Raw genomic sequence first — 19,021 nt, 5'->3', positions numbered from 1 at the left:
TTTTTATAAAATATAACATACAGGATGCTGAAGATCTACCTTCCACCAGCAGTATTATAATGTATATATATTTAGAGAAAGACCAAACTTAAAGGAAACCTACCACCACAAATCTACCTATAAAGGTAGATTGGGTGGTAGGTGGATCAATGGGACGTGAGGATAGCCCTTTTAAGGGCTAATCCTCACGTCCCCACACTTTTTTGATAACTTTTATTCCACATATATTCAAATTTACTTATGCGGCTACTGGGGCGTGGAGTAGCCGCATCTGAGGTTACACGAGGCGGCTACTCCACGCCCCGGTAGCCACTTTACCCCTCCTACTCACCCATCTTCGGCACGCAGCTCCGCGTAGCGCAAACGGCAGGGTCGCCGGACGAGGGCGCGCAGCTACGCGGATCTGCGCGCCGAAGATGGGTGAGTAGGAGGGGTAAAGTGGCTACCGGGGCGTGGAGTAGCCGCCTCGTGTAACCTCAGATGCGGCTACTCCACGCCCCAGTAGCCGCATAAGTAAATTTGAATATAGGGATAATAAAAGTTATCAAAAAAGTGTGGGGACGTGAGGATTAGCCCTTAAAAGGGCTATCCTCACGTCCCATTGATCCACCTACCACCCAATCTACCTTTATAGGTAGATTGGTGGTGGTAGGTGCCCTTTAAAGGTTCCGTTTATTACAGAATTGTGGAATGTTTTTAAAAGGATACACTATGGCAGTGATGGCGAACCTTTTAGAGACCGAGTGCCCAAACTGAAGCGCAAAATGTACCTACTTATCGCAAAGTGCCAATAAGGCAATTGAAACTCAGGGCTAGTTCCTGATCAGTAGTAACTCCTCTCTAGTGCTTTTAAATTGTATTGAGTTTTAAAATGCAAATGCCCAATAATGGCAACGTAGATACTAGAACTAGAAAATCTGCAGCAGTCCTAGGTTAGTAATAAATAAAAAAATAGATCACTATATACAAAGGGAGCTACTGGGTTTAACAGTCCAGTGTTAAAGGGGTATTCCAGGAATCAGCATAATTCATATACAAATGGGTACTCAAAATATAAGCTAATGTGTAATTAGTTGTTATTAAAAATTTTGCTCCCGTTAGCAGAAAATGCTGGTGACATAGACTGTAATGAAGAATTAAAATGCTACTGGCCCTTTAATCAGTCCGTTAATTTCCTCCGCGCGGTCCGTTGCAGAGCATACACAGGACAGAAGATGGCCGCTGGTCACATGTCCACATCACATGTCCTGCAGCTGCCTCGGCAGGTCATGTGATCACCACTTAGTTTGGCTGTAGTCGGTTGGTTGCAGTGCAGCCAGTATGGCAAGTGTTGTGGTGATGGCAGTTGCACATCATTACCATGGTAACAGAGCAAGAAAACCTATTACATCATCACTGGGAGCAGAGCATAAGAGGGAGGAGGAGTTACTGAGAACTAAAGGATCATGGAACTTGTAGTTTACAGTGGCGGCCATCTTAATGATAACTCCACCTACTTTAGAGAGGCCATACATTTTGTAAATCAGAAAATCAAACTATTGAAGCTCCATTTTGTGACTAATGACATTGAGCATTGTTGTATTCATTTATTTATATCATCATGGGTTTTTGTGTCAGACTTTCATATTCCCGGAATACCCCTTTAAGTTTACACAGAACTGCTGGGATACCAGACCACATATATTACTCAGGACTGCTGCAGTTGGCTAACTTTCTTTCCTTGCATAGGACTGCTACCTTATACATTGTTTTACATTAAGGAAGAGGCAGGAGTCCTATGTAATGAAAAAAAGCTGTCTAGCTACAGAAGTCCTGTGTAACTTATGGTGCAATAAGATGCAGCAGTCTGTTACTCAATTGGCTTTTGCACCACACAGGACTGCTGCAGCCGATTGTTCCATGGTGTACTTAGGACTGCTGTATTTCCCTCAATGTGACACAAACAGTACAGGGTAATATGTTTTTATACTTTTTACAGGACTGCCTGACAGAGGGTGAGGCAGCAGTCCTATGCATGTAACTTACATAGGACTGCTGCTTTTCCTCCATGTAAAGGAGCCAGTCCTGTGTAAGTTCAATAGTGCAGTGCTATCTATACACAGGACTGTCTGATAGGGATTGGGATCCTGCAGTATGTACACTATACAATGAGTGAATAAGCATCAGGGCTGACACAGGAGGCTAACGTAAGCAGCAGGAGCATCGGCTGAGCAGGGTCAGTTTCAGTAAGCCTGCGGCAGTGGTTCAGGCATCTGTGCGCATGCCCACAGAGAGGGCTCTGCCTGCCCTCTCTGGCACACGTGCCATTGGTTCGCCACCACTGCACTATGGTACATTGAGGTCTTAATATGAAACACATGCTACAAGGTTTACATGTTGATGTAAGTATATTAGCATTTTAATTTATAATCTATGATTACCATTGGGATGTAAGATTGGAAGAGTGATTTTGGTAGCATATCTCAATTTAACTTATTTCTGTAGCCCACCTCTGGAGATGAACTTGAACTCACTTGGTCTGGTAAAATGTACTCTTGAAGGATGAAGATATTCTGTATCTATTAGTAGCGACGAAAGAATAGTTGGATGTTATGCGAATTGCAGATAAATGTGGGTCTGAATGTTTTTTTTAACTAGATGATGGACTACATTTGTTTTTGTTTGGTTTATGTAAAACGTTTTCTTTCACTAAAAACTGACCAAAACAGATGGTAATAAATTGCAAGTAATCGATATAATGTCCTAACCCTGTTCCATGGAGACACCTGCTGGTCAGATCCCTGCACCATTCACCTATCATTTCCCACATAACTGACTCTACAATAGCAATGTGTGCTAAAGTGCTTTACACTGTCATTATAATGAACTGCTGTTCATCGCGCAGGGCAGTATCATAGAAAGCATCTATCAATATGTTTATGATTGTGATAAAACTCACTAGAACTCAACATAGTCTTGGACATACATGATGTAATCGCTGCAGGAAAGCCACAGCAATGGTCTAACATAATAGACGGGCTTCAAAGCATTCCCTTCCACATTCTGCAGTAAAAAGAAAAAAACCTGTATTAGAAAGTGAGTTCCATTGCAGGTTGAAAATTGGCAGAAGTGTAATTACTGCCTATAAGAATGGAAAGTGGAATTGTAATAAGAATGGGAAAAAGACTGCCCCTAGCAGCACATAACCATGGTAGAAACAATGTACACTACTCCAAAATTGCTTTTGGATGTTAAACATATTTTATGGTCCCTTTTCCTGTAATTTCTCCTTATCTAATCCTCAGGTATCTGGGTACACAAATCTCCACCGTGCTACAGCAACTGATCTATCTCCCCTTTTTGTTACACACCCTGATGGACTTAAACTGCTTGTCTTCTCCGCCACTTTCATGGTTTCATGCATGTTATAATGATGGAATAGGTTCCTCAACATATTTTGAGCCCTTCCTCCACCTTATTTTTCCTGACATTGTGCTTGGCCTTTGTGGGTGAGGGGGTCAGAGGCAGAAGTAGATCTGGGTTTATGATTCCTACACTGTTGAAGATCTCTAGGGGTTTGGTTCCTCCTGACCTATAATTGTACCACACAGAACTGCTATTGCTTTGCCCAAATGGCACTTCCCATTCTTTCTTGTCTTCTATGTTTCTTAGTCCCCCACCCCACTCACATTTCCTTTCTTTTTTAACTCTTTCTCTATGCCTTATCCATTCTTTTCTCTCTTTCTCCTTCTTTCTTCCTGTTCTTCTTATCTCATTGAAACATATTTCAGAGTGAACTTTTAGTGAAGTATCCCAATTGGCATTATAGGCTGGTTAGGGTTAGTACTTGTAACAATATCCCGGGATACAAAGCCATGACTCCAGAGCCAGTGTTGTAAAAAGATTTATATGATTATCATTGTAACTTGAATCAAACAATCCAGGCCAAAAGGAGGATTCATGCTGATCACAAACGCGCTGGTACAATTGTGTGCCAGGGCCAGCTATACTGCATATTATTGTACAGTTTAGGCCATGAGATGCTTTTTTTTCCCCCCTGTATATACATTGCTAATACAGAACAGTCTGCTTCTCTTAAATACAGTTTCCATAAGCTGGAATGAGCGCTCTGTAAGGAGCCAATATCCCCCTACAGAACCGCTGAGTTACCTGGCTATTTTTACATAGCACAGTCACTACAGCTTTTTGCTTGTGCTGCAACAACGATTGGAGACAGGAGCGATGACAAAGGACACTGGTGTCACTAGTGGATGTATACAGCAGTCACTACAATATAGAGGACTTTCAGTAGGACCTATCGCCCTATAAAAGAGTGTGTACCCTTTGCACAGTTATAATGCATTTACATTCTCTCAAATAGTGTGTGTGAACTATTGTTCTCCATTGTCAGCTGTTTTTTATTTTTTAAGGGATGAATTCTGAAATGTCAGTGATGTGGCAAGAAGACTGCTGGATGCTGTGTCTGATTAATAATAAAAGAGGCATAACATGCCAAATTCCCATGGAGCCTACTGCCCCGCACCAAGTATGAATGTCTCAGGCTTGTCTGACTTGAGCCGTGTTAACACTACACATTACCTTGTATTAACATGTGTGCAGTGGAATGTGAACTTCTGTACCGTACAGGGTGGTAAGATATCAGGAATCAGTAGTGTGAGGAAGAATTTTCTACATATACAAAAGTGTTTCCTGAATGAATAAGAATTTTACAATGGTACAAATGTACATCTTTAATCAATGTCTTGTAAGATAGAGTAGTGATCAGTGCCACCACCTGGGACCGGAATCTAAGTGGCACCTGGTCTTTACCAGAGCCCACCGCAAAGCCGGATGGTCTTGCTGTGGCAGGCTACCACCAGGTCGTTCCACAGGTGCAACTAGCCCGCCGTGGCAGCCGAGGTACCTTACTGGAAGACAGTCTCGTGGTCGGGTCCAGGCACAGGGTCAGGGCAGGCGGCAGAGATGCAAGGTCAAGTCCAATTCGAGGTCAGCGACAGGAGGCCCAGGCAGATGGGAATGGGGACACAGGCACACGGGATACAGCAACACAGTAACACAGCAATATGGAGGAACACTGGTAACACAGGAACATGGAGGGTCTCTGGTAACACAGAAACACGGAGGAACTTGGGTAACACAGGTATGCAGGAATATCGCTGGGGAGCTTTTTCCAAGGCTGTGAGGCACAAAGATCCGTCACTGAGTGCAGGAAGAGATCGGTTTAAATAAATTTGCTGAAAATGGCCAGCGCCAATTAAAGGCGCGCTGGCCATTTAAATTTACTGAAAGCGGAGCGCGCACACGCCCTAGGAGGTGGGGCCGTGCACACTGCGCTGATGGAGTCGGCGTGGGAACGCGGCGAGGTGAGTGACTCGCCAGGGGACCAGGGCAGCAGCAGAGAGAGGCACGGGTGTGCCTGCGACCCGGGAGATATGTCGCAGGAGCACCCATGACAAGACGCAACACAATACTGGCGCATACACCAATCTGGGCCAATATGTCATATCTCCTTTAGTAGGTACTATAGGAAAATAAAATCTTGTTGTTGGTTTTCCCTACATATTACAGCTGGCGCCCTACTAGCAGGACATACTATGATTGACCTATTTTTAGAAATAATTCCAGTAAAAATTGTAATGGCAAAACAGACTCTTTGATCTTTATATATAATGAAGAGGTTGTAAGTTTTCATTATTAATTAATCTCATTATGTCAATCATCGTACTAATTGGAACCTTTTAAAGAAAATCATGAAACAGAACTCCACAAATAAGCTTTGCGTGGTGCCATCTCACATTGTCATTCCAGTGAGGCTGGACACTGGAGCTCATGTTCACCTGAATCTATCCTGGCAAAGTGATAGACAGTATTGTGAGCTGCTCTCTTCTACCAGACTTTACTACTTTCTTGAAAGTCATATATACACATTTAAAGGAAGCAGTCCTCCCCAAAATGGCAGATTGCTCGACCGCTAGCATCTTAGTCCCAGCATTCAGAGTTTAGCCATTTAAATACCGCTGGCACCAATTGCGAACGTTAATGGCAGTTAATGGCCCGCATCCGTCCCTTAACTTCTAATGACTCGGTATTATCACTACTGTTAAAGGGAACCTGTCACCAGGGACCTCATTTTTACTAACTACAAGTTATAGGAGCCCATTACAGCTGCATTTCAAAAATGCCTTTCTGCCTTTTCTAAGCATTTGTATTATAATATAACTGTGTTAAAACTTACATTGCACCCTGTCAGAATCCTCTATGTAGTCCCAGGGATTGGGCTTTGGTTTGGATGAATTTAAAAAAAAAACTTTTATGTGCTTCTTACTCCTCAGCTCTTGTCCCCCACCTTTGTGCTCCTGTACGGTTATAAGACACAATTATATTGTAATGCAAATGCTTAGAGATAGCAGAAAGACATATTTGCAATGCAGCTGTAATGGGCTTCTGTAACCTGCCTTTATTGAAGATGAGGTCCCTGGTGACAGGTTCCCTTTTAACCCTTTTTTTGAATCTTGTTTTATTGAAAATGTAAAAAAAATGCAAACACCATTAACTGTAACTCCGCTCCCCGCATGCCAACCTAGCAATTACTGTTAACCCTTCTTATTAACATAGCTAGCATTTATGGAGAATTTGGGCGTAAATATTGTTCTGGCACAACCCTTTCTAAGCCCATATTCCTTTGTTGTTATAGCTATGCCAACAATATGATATTTCTATTCTAGAGTAAACCAATAGCCCAAACAAAATGTTTCTAGAACCGTTTTATCTTCCTTAAAGCTTATTTCCATACTTATTACCCTTCACAATGCACAGTCTAAAGACCTGTTTGCAGTATAAATTACAGGAGAGATTGCACTTACCGTACGTTATTATTACACTCCCTTGGTTAACAGTGAAAACACCAATTATACACAAATACATCTGTGTGTATATATATATATATCTATCTAAAGATGAGGTGTATTGTTAAACAATTTTCAGGTGTTGGTAACACCCACTGCAAACAGTTAAATCAAATTGAGTATACATGGAAACTACCTCCTAGCTCCATAAAGGGATTGTCTACCTTTCCTGCATCTTTAGCTTATTTACATGTGCAGCTATGCTCCAGTCCAACCCATGTACAGAAGACTGAAAATCCCTGGTCCATTTATTTTTCATTTTCAGATGGACCTCCTCTGTAACACTTAGTTTGGCCAGTCAAATAATTTTGCTAATGCCATGAGTTTTATACAAAACACATCTGTCCACAAATCATAGTAAATTTCTTTCTGCCCATACAATTGGAGGTCTATGATATCCATGATGTTTGATGATAAATATAATGTATCTTTAAGCCTGTTGTCCACCCACGAGTTCAGTCCGCTTAAGTCACTCTGTGCAATTGCGAGATTTAACAAACTGATACTAGAATCACAGGAGTGAACAAATATGTTTGTTTTACGATTCTCGGTTCAGTCTGATCTGCTAAATTCTGCAAAATCATGGAGTTTTTTTTAGTCAATTTGGCTTGTTGGCAATTAGGGTTAGTCTGTGTTGTCTCACATTTGGGCCCAGGGTGGTGGTTTATTAAAGGGGTTCCAGGTGACATACAAGTTATCCCCCATTCACAGATCACGAGAACGAGTTGGTCACTCTGTTCATCTCTATGGCACTTGCCCAGCTTTGTTATCTCTGGCAGTGCCATATAGAGGAATGCAGCTAATGCATTCGCAAGTGGTTGCTCTCTTTGTCTCTGGGTAAAATGGGGTTACAATAGACCCCTGTTCTTGTGATTTGTGGGGGTGCCATCACTGAGACCCCCACCAATCGGCAGGTTAACCTAACTTATATGTCACTGGAGAAGCCTTTTAAGTCCTGTCCATGACATGGGGGTGGGGGCGACACCTGCCATAATCACTTCAGAATGTCCACTGTGTCATTGCTTTATGACACAGTTTATCTGTGGTCAGGGACAAAGTATGACAGATTAATGGTGTTATTTTTACAAGATGTAAAATTAATCTCATGGAAATTGTAGCACACAGCATATTCTTGATGGGTAAAAAATACTTGGCATTAGCAGGACACTTCAAACATTGAGGTGTAAAAATGCTTCCATTGATTTCACATTCATGTTTATATCGAAATAAAGCATCTACATCTTAAGATCCTCGGAGTGCGGATCCTGTGAGTGCAAAGTATTTTTTATCTGTAGTTTGGGGATGTAATCTAGGGTGAGCTGGCTCTTTCACCTACTGGTGACTCCGTTGTGTTATAATGTATATTCTTGTTTTTGTGAAAAATTATGCTACTTTGGGAGGAGATGAACTCGGTGAAAGACATATGGCAAAGTATGAATAGTATGCAATTTTTAGATGCAGTTATTGACCAAATTCTGGTACATTTAGATAAGTAAATCTGCTCCATTGTGTAAAGTATTGAATACGTACAGAGAACAACAAATATAGAGACATATTTATAGACATATACTTTAAACACAAGGCATTCTTTAATAAAATTTTAATTGGGTTAATGAGACTCCAAATCTTAAAAGGAAACCGTTACCATAGCAATTCTTTCTTATGCTGTATAATTCAGTCAAATTAACATCTGTGATTCCTGAATCATTAATCTTGTTAGCATGTCAAACTCCAATACCAATTATATGCTCCACTTTCCATCTTCGAATCACTACAAATATCATGTCTTCGAGTCCTCTTATGTTAACCTTATTGATGTAAGCTGGACATTTCTTTTAGAATACTGTATGCTCATATGAATTCTATTGGCAAAGATTTGGATGTCTTTTCTGTGCTTACATTTTTTTGTGAACCTGAAACAATCATTGATTTTAATTTAATCAAAGGCCAGTACTGCAAAACACTGTGGCCTTCTATGGAAGTTTCAGCACTAGAAGCAATGTTACAACTGCAGCGAGTGGCCACCAGTTCAGCCTTGGTTTTCTTCCACTGATTCCATGGCAAATTGACACCCTGGATTTTTTTTTTTACACGTATATTTTTCTGTATGAATGTAGTTTAGGGCCAGTTCATCACATAATTCCAACAGCCTTTTGCATTGGTTATTGTGAGCAATAACCAAGTAGGCAATCACATCTTTCACATTTCTCCACACCAGCTCTAAATAAACAAATAATGAAAAAAACTGAAAGCAAACTGATTTTGGTCCCACTGAATTCAAAGTATTGGGTTTTTAGGTTGCAAGGATTTGGAAATCGCACAGTATTTCTTTTGTATGGTTTCAAAAATGAAAACTGCTATGAATATGTATCCAGAGGCCATACCCTAATGAATGTGTTAAATGTTTAGGTGTCACCATCCTGGTTGTTTTGGACCATGTGCTATCCCGTGTCTGAGCTTAAAGCACACGCCCCATTTGTTGTCCCAACAGAAAGCTCACGGTTCCATTTATTTCAATAGACTCACACTTCGAGCCATGACTTCCATAGCCCATGTGTGAGCTGACTGCCCAAGCTGCAAAACTCCAGCCCCCAGTTTGTGGCTTGTGCTGTATTTTATACTTTCATCGGTGTATGGGAAGACTGCATGCACTAGTAGAGATGTTCATTTACTTGGGGTGTAAACCCAAAAATAACCTTCAAAGAAATCAACCACTAATATAAAGTAAAAGGAAACTAAACACTCTGGTGGTGGTGGTCTTCAAGCTTCACACACCAGGATCGGTGAAAACAAACAAAATCATCCAGGACATGATGCCTGGTGCTCCAGAATGTTTATTGTTCACGCCTCCTGCGTGACGTCATCTGCCTATCCAGCATGGGAGAGAGGTGACATCACGCAGGATGCATGAATAATTAACACCCCAGAGCTCTGGGCTGTGATTTTTATTTTTCCCCAGCAATCCAAGCATGTCAAGCTTAAAGAAGACCAGCACCGCAATAGGTGAGTATATTAGTGGTCGATTTCCTTTCATCATATAATACAAATTCTGTTATGTTGCGAGGTTATTTGAGGTAAAAGCCAAGTTGTAGAAATTGCCATTTTTGTCTTTGCTGTGTGACTTACCTCTAGGGACTATATATAGGGCATATTCCATGTATACACTGTCACATCTCTTTAGGATGAGCTGCTGTCTCACTACATAGTAAAGGTCACAGAAATGCTTTAAACATAAAGATGAAATTTCCTTCTGATGTATATGAAAAGCCTGAGATCTAGTGAGGATGGTACAGCCAGTCTTCTCCCTCCCCATTTCCCCCTGAAGGTACCCTACTCTGAGAGCCAGATGACTCATAATAGTGTCTGGAAAATGCCGCTAGATTAAGGGATTGCTAAAAATAAGCACCCACTGCTTGAAAGGGAAAAATAAGATTGGCAGAAGGCCCTAGATGTTTGGGTCTCTACTATTCTTTAGAAAGAATAATGTGCCATCTGTATTAAGGAGAGTTACCAGATCAGCTGCACTTGGAAGACATTATTTTATGTAAAAATAACTAAACTAATCCTCATCTTTGTAATCAAACCTTTTTCTTGATGTTTTTCCTATGTGAACATGTCATTGAGAATTGACATATTGTATTATCATGAGCATGTTCTTTAAAAAGAAATCGGACCATATTCTTGTGGTACTAAGATAATCTACAATTCGTTGTGTGAGGATCCAAATACACTACATACCTATACAGGCCGGTAACAGAAAGTGTTATTTTTAATGAGCCCAAACAGCCAAATCATAATCAGATTCTTTGGAGGACTTTGATTTCACATTTACTGTGTGTATTTGGCTTGATTGTTTTATTGCACCGTGTGGGAGACATCTAGCAGCTATTCCATCCACCATCTTTGATCAAACTGACAATTGGGGAAACCGGTTACAAATGCATGAAACAAGTCCTATGATGGCCATTAGGATTTATTCTATCCTATTACAGAAGCTAATTTGCTGTCTTCCTCAGTTTAGCCGGGCTCTGCACTAGCGGTGTCTGCGGGCTGTGCTGATTTCTCCATCTACATTGGCTGTGTTCCATATAGATCCTATATGTACACTATGCAGTGTTCCCCGGATTTGTTTGTTGGAATCGCTGGATTTGCTGCTTTATTACTTAATGAGAGAATGCATGGCATAATGGGAAGTGAGGGCAGACTAAATTTGACTTCACAAACAAGTAGCTGCAGAACATAAAATGCCATAACTTTGGAAAGAAAAGCAGTGGAACACAATATTGGCTGTTTTGTTTGGTTTTTAAAGAGGGAATAACATATGACAATTTGGTGAAAATCATTAAAGTATCAGGGTTATGCTTTAAGCATTGTTATACTTGTTTAAAGGACATATACTACCAGGTTCAAGGATTGTAAACCAAGCACACTTACAAGCGGATGTGTGCCTCCTGGCAGGATCTTTTGCTTATGTCCTTTTTTTTAATTAAAAAAAAAGTTGTTAAAAATATGTAACTTGGATATGTAGATATCAGGCTCATTTGCATACTTTTTGAAGCCATTTTTTGTAAAAACCAGGGCATAAGAAGCTAAAAGAAGAGCAGATCCTGCCAAAGGGGACACACACCAGTATGTCAGTGTGCTTGGTTTACAATCCTTTATCCTGGTTGTAAATTTCCTTTAGGTATGATTTTTATATAAACCTTAAATAACAAAAACATGTTTCCATTATTGCCAACATAAACCACATAGTACTGGCACAGCGCTGTAAGGCTAAAACCCACGTTGTATCAAGCTTAAACCCAATGAACCACAAAACCACAGAAATGAAAATGAGAATGTAAAACATTTGTAACAGTAAACAACTAAAGAATAGGGAGATGCTGTAATATAAGTGAATAGAATGAGGAAGACATGGTTATTTCCCAATACATTGATACCTATTATTAATTTTGCCTGAAATTGTATTGTACGACAACTACTGAATCTTCAGATGCTAAAGAGAAACATGACTCAACCATAAGCATGCACAAGCATCCATTATGGAGCTGGAAAAGGCAACTACTATCTGACCCCTCTGACATTGGCTTACCTTCTCTGCACAGAATCCTTTTTGAATTGTAAAAGTTAGTAGGCCACCATATACCCAAGCCACCTGTGTCTTGAACAATGGGGCACATTTACTTACCCGGCCCATTCGCGATCCAGCGGCGCGTTCTCTGCACAGGATTCGGGTCCGGCTGGGATTTAAGATGGTAGTTCCTCCGCCGTCCACCAGGTGGCGCTGCAGCGCCGAAAATAATCTTAACGCCCCGGAATGCACCATCCCATAGAAGGTGAAGGTGAGCGCTCCCCAAGCGACACATTTTCGGTTTTTAAATGCGGCGGTTTTTCCGAATACGTCGGGTTTTCGTTCGGCCACGCCCCCCCGATTTCTGTCGAGCGCATGCCGGCCCCGATGCGCCACAATCCGATCGCGTGCGCCAAAAACCCGGGGCAATTCATGTACAAGCGGCGCAAATCGGAAATATTCGGGTAACACGTCGGGAAAACGCGAATCGGGCCCTTAGTAAATGACCCCCAATGTGTTTGGACAACTTGCATTTAAAGGGGTTTTCCAACTTATAAGCAGTGCTATGTTAATTCAGCATAGTGTTAAAAGTAATGTAATTGTTATGGCAACAGCAGGTATACATCTTTGATTAAACCATGTATGTAATCTGCATGTGATCTAAATGCATGATCAATAGATTATTTTCATTCTTTATACCACTGGGTTTGTTTTCTACCTCAGGGGCAGCAAAATCAAGTCCTATTGCGAAACCAGGCTCAACATCATCTCGCCCATCATCTGCAAAGAAAGCCGCACCCAGCTCTTCAGTAAAAAGTGATAAAGATTTGGAATCACAAGTTGCACATCTTAATGAACAGGTAATGTGTATTAGTAGTCTTAACCCCCCCCTCTCTCACCCAATATTAAACCCACATTGTATGATAGTGTACCATATTTTTTGGACTGTAAGGCGCACAAAAAATCCTTTGATTTTCTCAGAAATCAAAAGTGTGCCTTTTAGCCCAGTGCGCCTTATATATGAACCGTACTTTCAGACAACAGCTGCCTTGAACTGTGCACAGGTCTGCCACCTGCTGGTCATTCATCCTTATAATCCGGTGCACCTTATATATGAACTTAGACGTTTTAGCAGGCATTTATTGATGGTGCGCCTTATAATCCGGTGCGCCTTATAATCCGGTGCGCCTTATATATGAACCGTACTTACAAACAGCTGCCTTGAACAGTGCACAGGTCTGCCACCTGCTGGTCATTCATCCTTATAATCCGATGCACTTTATAATCCGGTGCACCTTATATATGAATTTAGACGTTTTAGCAGGCATTTATTGATGGCACGCCTTATAATCCGGTGCGCCTTATAGTCCGAATAATACTGTATCTTAAAGTAGATCCATGCAATATTTAATGGGCGGCACGGTGGCTGAGTGAGTAGCAATTCTGCCTTGCAGCACTGGAGTCCTGGGTTCGAATCCCGGCCAGGTCAACATCTGCAAAGAGTTTGTATGTTCTCTCCGTGTTTGCGTGGGTTTCCTCCGGGTACTCCGGTTTCCTCCCACACTCCAAAAACATACTGTTAGGTTGTTTAGATTGTGAGCCCCATTGGGGAGAGGAACCAATTTGACATGCTTTGTGCAGCGCTGCGTAATCTGCGCTATATAAATAAAGAGTTATTAATATATAAAGCATATATACTGTGTGTGTGTATAGAATATTCTCTTCTTGCTACCATATCCAAAAGTATGGAACTCTACCAAAACACTTCATTGCCCCCCACCTTCCGGGGTTTTAGTGTATATACCCAGATATTGACTGGGGGGCAGAAACCTGCAGGTCCTTCAAAGGTAGCAGGTTCTTGTCAACAACAAAAGACAATTACCTGTCGCAACTAGTCCTGGAGCCAACAAGGGGGGGGGCACTGCTGGACCTTATCCTTACCAACAGACCTGATAGGATATCAAAACTACAGGTTGGGGGGAACCTGGGGAATAGTGATCATAATATCATTGATTTTGTATTACGCTTTACTAAGCACGTTAGTGAAGGGGCAACCAACACTCTAAACTTCAGGAGGGCAAATTTTCAGCAACTAAGGGAAGACCTTAAAGGCATAGACTGGGATAATGCTCTCAAGGACAAAAGCCCCCCCCAAAAATGGGACTTTTTCTCATATATTCTGAAAAAGTCCTGTGAGAAACACATACCTTATGGGAAAAAGCATAAAAGGAACAAGAAAAACCCTATGTGGCTAACTAGTCTTGTAAGGAAAGCAATAAGCGAGAAAGATAAAGCATTTAAGGTGCTAAAACGTGAAGGTAGTGATGAGGCATTACAGGATTATAGAGAGAAAAATAAATCCTGTAAAAAGCAGATAAAGGCCGCAAAAATAGAGACTGAGCGAAATATTGCCAGGGAGAGCAAAAATAATCCCAAATTATTTTTCAAGTATATAAATGATAAGAAACTAAAAACAGAGAGTGTGGGTCCCCTTAGAAATAACATGGGGGTCATGGTGGAAGGAGATGAGGAAAGGGCCAATCTACTGAATGTCGCCTTCTCAACTGTCTTTACCCAGGAAAATCCCCTGGTGGAAGACACAATGAGGAATAATGTTAATTCTTTTTATAATGTCAACAGTTTAACCCAGGAAGAGGTACGGCGCCGCCTCGCAACCACTAAGATAGATAAATCACCGGGGCCAGATGGCATACACCCCCGGGTTCTGCATGAATTATGTACCGTGATAGACAGACCGTTATTTTTAATATTTGAAGATTCACTGAGGACTGGTTATGTTCCACAGGAATGGCGCATAGCAAATGTGGTACCAATATACAAAAAAGGATCAAATAGCGATCCTGGAAACTACAGACCCGTAAGTCTAACTGCTGTGGTGGGGAAAATATTTGAGGGGTTTGTTAGAGATGCTATCCTGGAGTATCTCACTGTGCACAACCTTATAACCCAGCGTCAGCATGGGTTTATGAGAGATCGGTCCTGTCAGACTAATCTGATTGGTTTCTACGAGGAGGTAAGTTCATGACTGGATCTGGGGGACGCTGTGGATGTTGTATATCTGGACTTCTCAAAGGCATTTGACACCGTGCCACATAAAAGGTTGGTATACAAAATGAGACTGCTGGGAATAGGAGAAAATCTGTGTATCTGGGTAAGTAATTGGCTTAGTGATAGAAAACAGAGGGTGGTCATTAATGGCACATTCTCAGATTGGGTTGATGTTACCAGTGGAGTGCCACAGGGGTCAGTATTGGGGCCACTTCTTTTTAATATTTTTATTAATGACCTTGTAGTGGGTTTACACAGTCAAGTTTCAATATTTGCAGATGATACTAAGCTGTGTAAAGTAATAAATACTGAGGTCGATAGTTTAGCATTACAGAGGGATTTGTGGAAGCTTGAGGGATGGGCAGAGAAATGGTTGATGAGGTTTAATGTAGATAAATGTAAAGTTATGCACTTGGGCCATGGAAACAAAAAGTATAATTATGTTCTAAACGGTCAATTACTTAGTAAAACTGAAGCTGAAAAGGACTTGGGGGTATTGGTGGATGGTAAACTTAATTTTAGTGACCAGAACCAGGCGGCTGCTGCTAAAGCAAATAAAATAATGGGATGTATCAAGAGAGGAATAGATTCTCATGATAAAGACATAGTTTTGCCCTTATACAAATCCCTGGTCAGACCACACATGGAATATTGTGTACAGTTTTGGGCACCAGTGTATAAAAAGGATATAATAGAGCTGGAACGGGTGCAAAGGAGAGCAACCAGGATTATTAGGGGAATGGGGGGATTAGAATACACTGACAGATTACAAAATTTGGGATTATTCAGTTTAGAAAAAAGACGACTGAGGGGAGACCTCATTACAATGTACAAATACCTGAACGGACAGTACAAGGATCTCTCCAAAGATCTTTTTATACCTAGGCCTGTGACCAGGACAAGGGGACATCCTCTACGCCTAGAGGAGAGGAGGTTCTACCATCACCATAGACAAAGGTTCTTTACTGTAAGAGCGGTGAGACTATGGAACTCTCTGCCGCAGGAGGTTGTTATGGCGGACTCTATGTACATGTTCAAGAGAGGCCTGGATGACTTTCTGGAGAGAAAAAATATCACGGGTTATGGGGATAAAACATTTATTTAATTCTTGAAGGTTGGACTTGATGGACTTGCGTCTCCTTCCAGCCTTATATACTATGATACTATGATACGTGTACTTGTTTTGATGTACTGTTTGTGAGCTCCTTTTCGGATGTAAATCACCATGGAACTTATGGTGGTGTATGAATAATATATATATATATAAATATATATATATATATATTATTATTACATACATACAGTGTAACATCACCTTTTCATATCATTATGTTGTATTCCATAGGTGCATTCATTAAAAATTGCCCTAGAGGGAGTGGAAAAGGAAAGAGATTTCTACTTTGGAAAGCTAAGGGAAATTGAACTGTTGTGCCAAGAACACGGACAAGAAGGTGATGACCTTGTCCAGCGGTTAATGGATGTGCTGTATGCAGCAGATGAACAAGTAAGTTTGTGTAGAAAACTACAATTGTCTTACTTTGCAACACTAGGAACTCGTTTTGAGGTAGCTCTAGAGAAGCCAAACGGATACCCTAAAATCACTGTGTTTTTTGTAATGGAATTTAGTGAGTGTTACGTAGTTGAGTTATTCCTTTCTGTTATGGGTCATGTGATCTCAATCTGATTCCATATACAGGACATAATGCACAGTGTAAAAAAGTTTGCCTGCATGGACTGTACCACAGAGTGTCTACATGGGGGGCACAAACCTCTATTACTGACTACTGCAGATACATCACAGCTTGTATCCCAGAGTAATAAGCCTGCGTAATCATAGTCTCTTAGATTATTTAGATGAATAGAGGGAAGGTAATTTACACCAACCTTGTTTTTTCTTTCGCTGCCCATGTGATGCTTTGTTGATTCATGATTTGATTCACATAAGGCAATATAAAGCCATAGATGAAAACCTTAGGAAAACATATGAGTGCTGTCAGGTTCATAAATTCCTCATTAGGCCATTGTGCTAAAATTCAAATTCTTTTTTATTCAAAACATAGATATTTTTAAAAATCAACAGTATGACATTATGGCGTAGAAATACAATAAAGGGTATGTTGCCCTCGGGAGTTCCATAAAAAGCGTCCACACTTCACAAAACAACAGGTATATGGTATATGAATATCAATCAGGATAAATGACTACACCTAAATTATCAGAAAAATACCGTAAAGTGCCAGTGCAACAATCAATGGTAATCCAACCCGATGTAAACATGTAATGTAGAGTTAAAGTGCCATATGCCCTTCTCGCAGTGAGTTGAGATGACAAGGCCCCCTGAGGAAGCGGCAACGCGAAACGCGCGTCGGGGTACCGGCATCCACACAACACAGAACACGGGTAAGCTGACCTTGTCATCTCAACTCACTGCGAGAAGGGCATATGGCACTTTAACTCTACATTACATGTTTATCGGGTTGGATTACCATTGATTGTTGCACTGGCACTTTACAGTATTTTTCTGATAATTTAGGTGTAGTCATTTATCCTGATTGATATTCATATACCATATACCTGTTGTTTTGTGAAGTGTGGACGCTTTTTGTGGAACTCCCGAGGGCAACATACCCTTTATTGTATTTCTACGCCATAATGTCATACTGTTGATTTTAAAAATATCTATGTTTTGAATAAAAAAGAATTTGAATTTTAGCACAATGGCCTAATGAGGAATTTATGAACCTGACAGCACTCATATGTTTTCCTAAGGTTTTCATCAAGTTATAAATAGAGTGGGTTCGCATAAATTTATAGACAAATGTCATGGTTTAACCCTGTGCTAATTTCTTGGTTTGGTATAAAGCCATAGATGATGACTGGGCAGATGTTGAGTGCAATATACATGAGAATCCTAGAATGCAGCTGGCAGGGTGGTGATGGGTGCAGGGATTGGGGGGGGGGGGGGGGCATAAAAGGGGTTTCTTTAAAGTTCCCAGTATCTCCTAGTGGACAAATACATATCCCTTGTGAAATATCAATACCTGATCATGAATTTATTCGGTATAGTTATGTAGGGATGAATAAACTTCAGAACAGGTCGGCATCGGTCAGAAACGCGTAAGACTATGCTTTTTCCTGCACTTATGTGTTAATACCTGTAACTTGCTGTGTCACCATGTATGAATAAAGGATTCAAGATTTTTGGTGAATCAAAAAGTGCCGACCTCATTTGTTTTGAAGTTTATGTTTGCTTGGGAGAGAAGAAGTACTCTCAGAGGACCGTGCACCTGGAGTTTTGAGCAGGTTCGTTTGGTGTGTATTCACATACAACAGTGAGTTTGCATAGGGATGAATAACTACTGAAATTTATTACTATAAGTAAACTATTAGGGTTCTTTCTAATTATAAGGTGATGGCACATAACTAGTATTTTGTATCACAAGATCATTGGGAGTCACTTACTTTTTTTGTCCAGCACAGTGACACCCTGGTCTTACACTGGACAGGCAGCGGCAGCCAGTAGACAGGCAGCGGCTCCCTCAGGTTAGTAGTAGTGCTGCTGTGTAGAGGCGCTTCTTTTATGGAGAACCTCTTGAGATGTATAAGTTCCCTTAATCACATCTTCTTATACAAAGTGTGGGTATGATGGCTTAATACACAATGTACTTTCCTCTACACACATGTGATTAAAGATGGAGTAAAACAAGCTTTTCCCCTCTGATTGTGATTGGAATGTGATTTCCACCCTGTGCCCAGATCCCCTCCATTATTATTATAATCTCACCACTGGAAGTCATTTTCTGCTGGAGGGCAGATTACTTACAGCAACAACAAATTCTTCCCTGTTGAAAAATCTTTTCTTGTTACACACAATTGACAAATTCATGTACCTGGATGAAGACCTATCGATAAAAGGAAGGATGGATGGATAGATAGTTATGAGGGAGAGACAGATTGAGAGTTGGACAGATAATTT

At 40.9% G+C, this 19,021-nt stretch overlaps 1 protein-coding gene across 4 annotated transcripts in view; it reads left to right on the top strand.

Annotated features, from left to right (window-relative positions):
• Nucleotides 1-19,021, top strand: part of MAPRE2 (microtubule associated protein RP/EB family member 2) — a 110,770-nt gene that overhangs the window by 85,352 nt on the left and 6,397 nt on the right. For all 4 annotated transcript variants that reach the window (XM_072151959.1, XM_072151960.1, XM_072151961.1 and 1 more), the window contains 2 exons: nt 12,700-12,836; nt 16,391-16,549. In XM_072151959.1, coding sequence (XP_072008060.1) covers nt 12,700-12,836; nt 16,391-16,549 — 296 coding nt within the window. The remainder of the gene's footprint in view (nt 1-12,699; nt 12,837-16,390; nt 16,550-19,021) is intronic.

Source organism: Engystomops pustulosus, chromosome 5 (genome assembly GCF_040894005.1).
Source record: "Engystomops pustulosus chromosome 5, aEngPut4.maternal, whole genome shotgun sequence".
Taxonomy (NCBI): Eukaryota; Metazoa; Chordata; class Amphibia; order Anura; family Leptodactylidae; genus Engystomops; species Engystomops pustulosus.
Note: the sequence above shows the minus strand (reverse complement) of the source record. Positions and strands in the feature narration are given on the sequence as shown.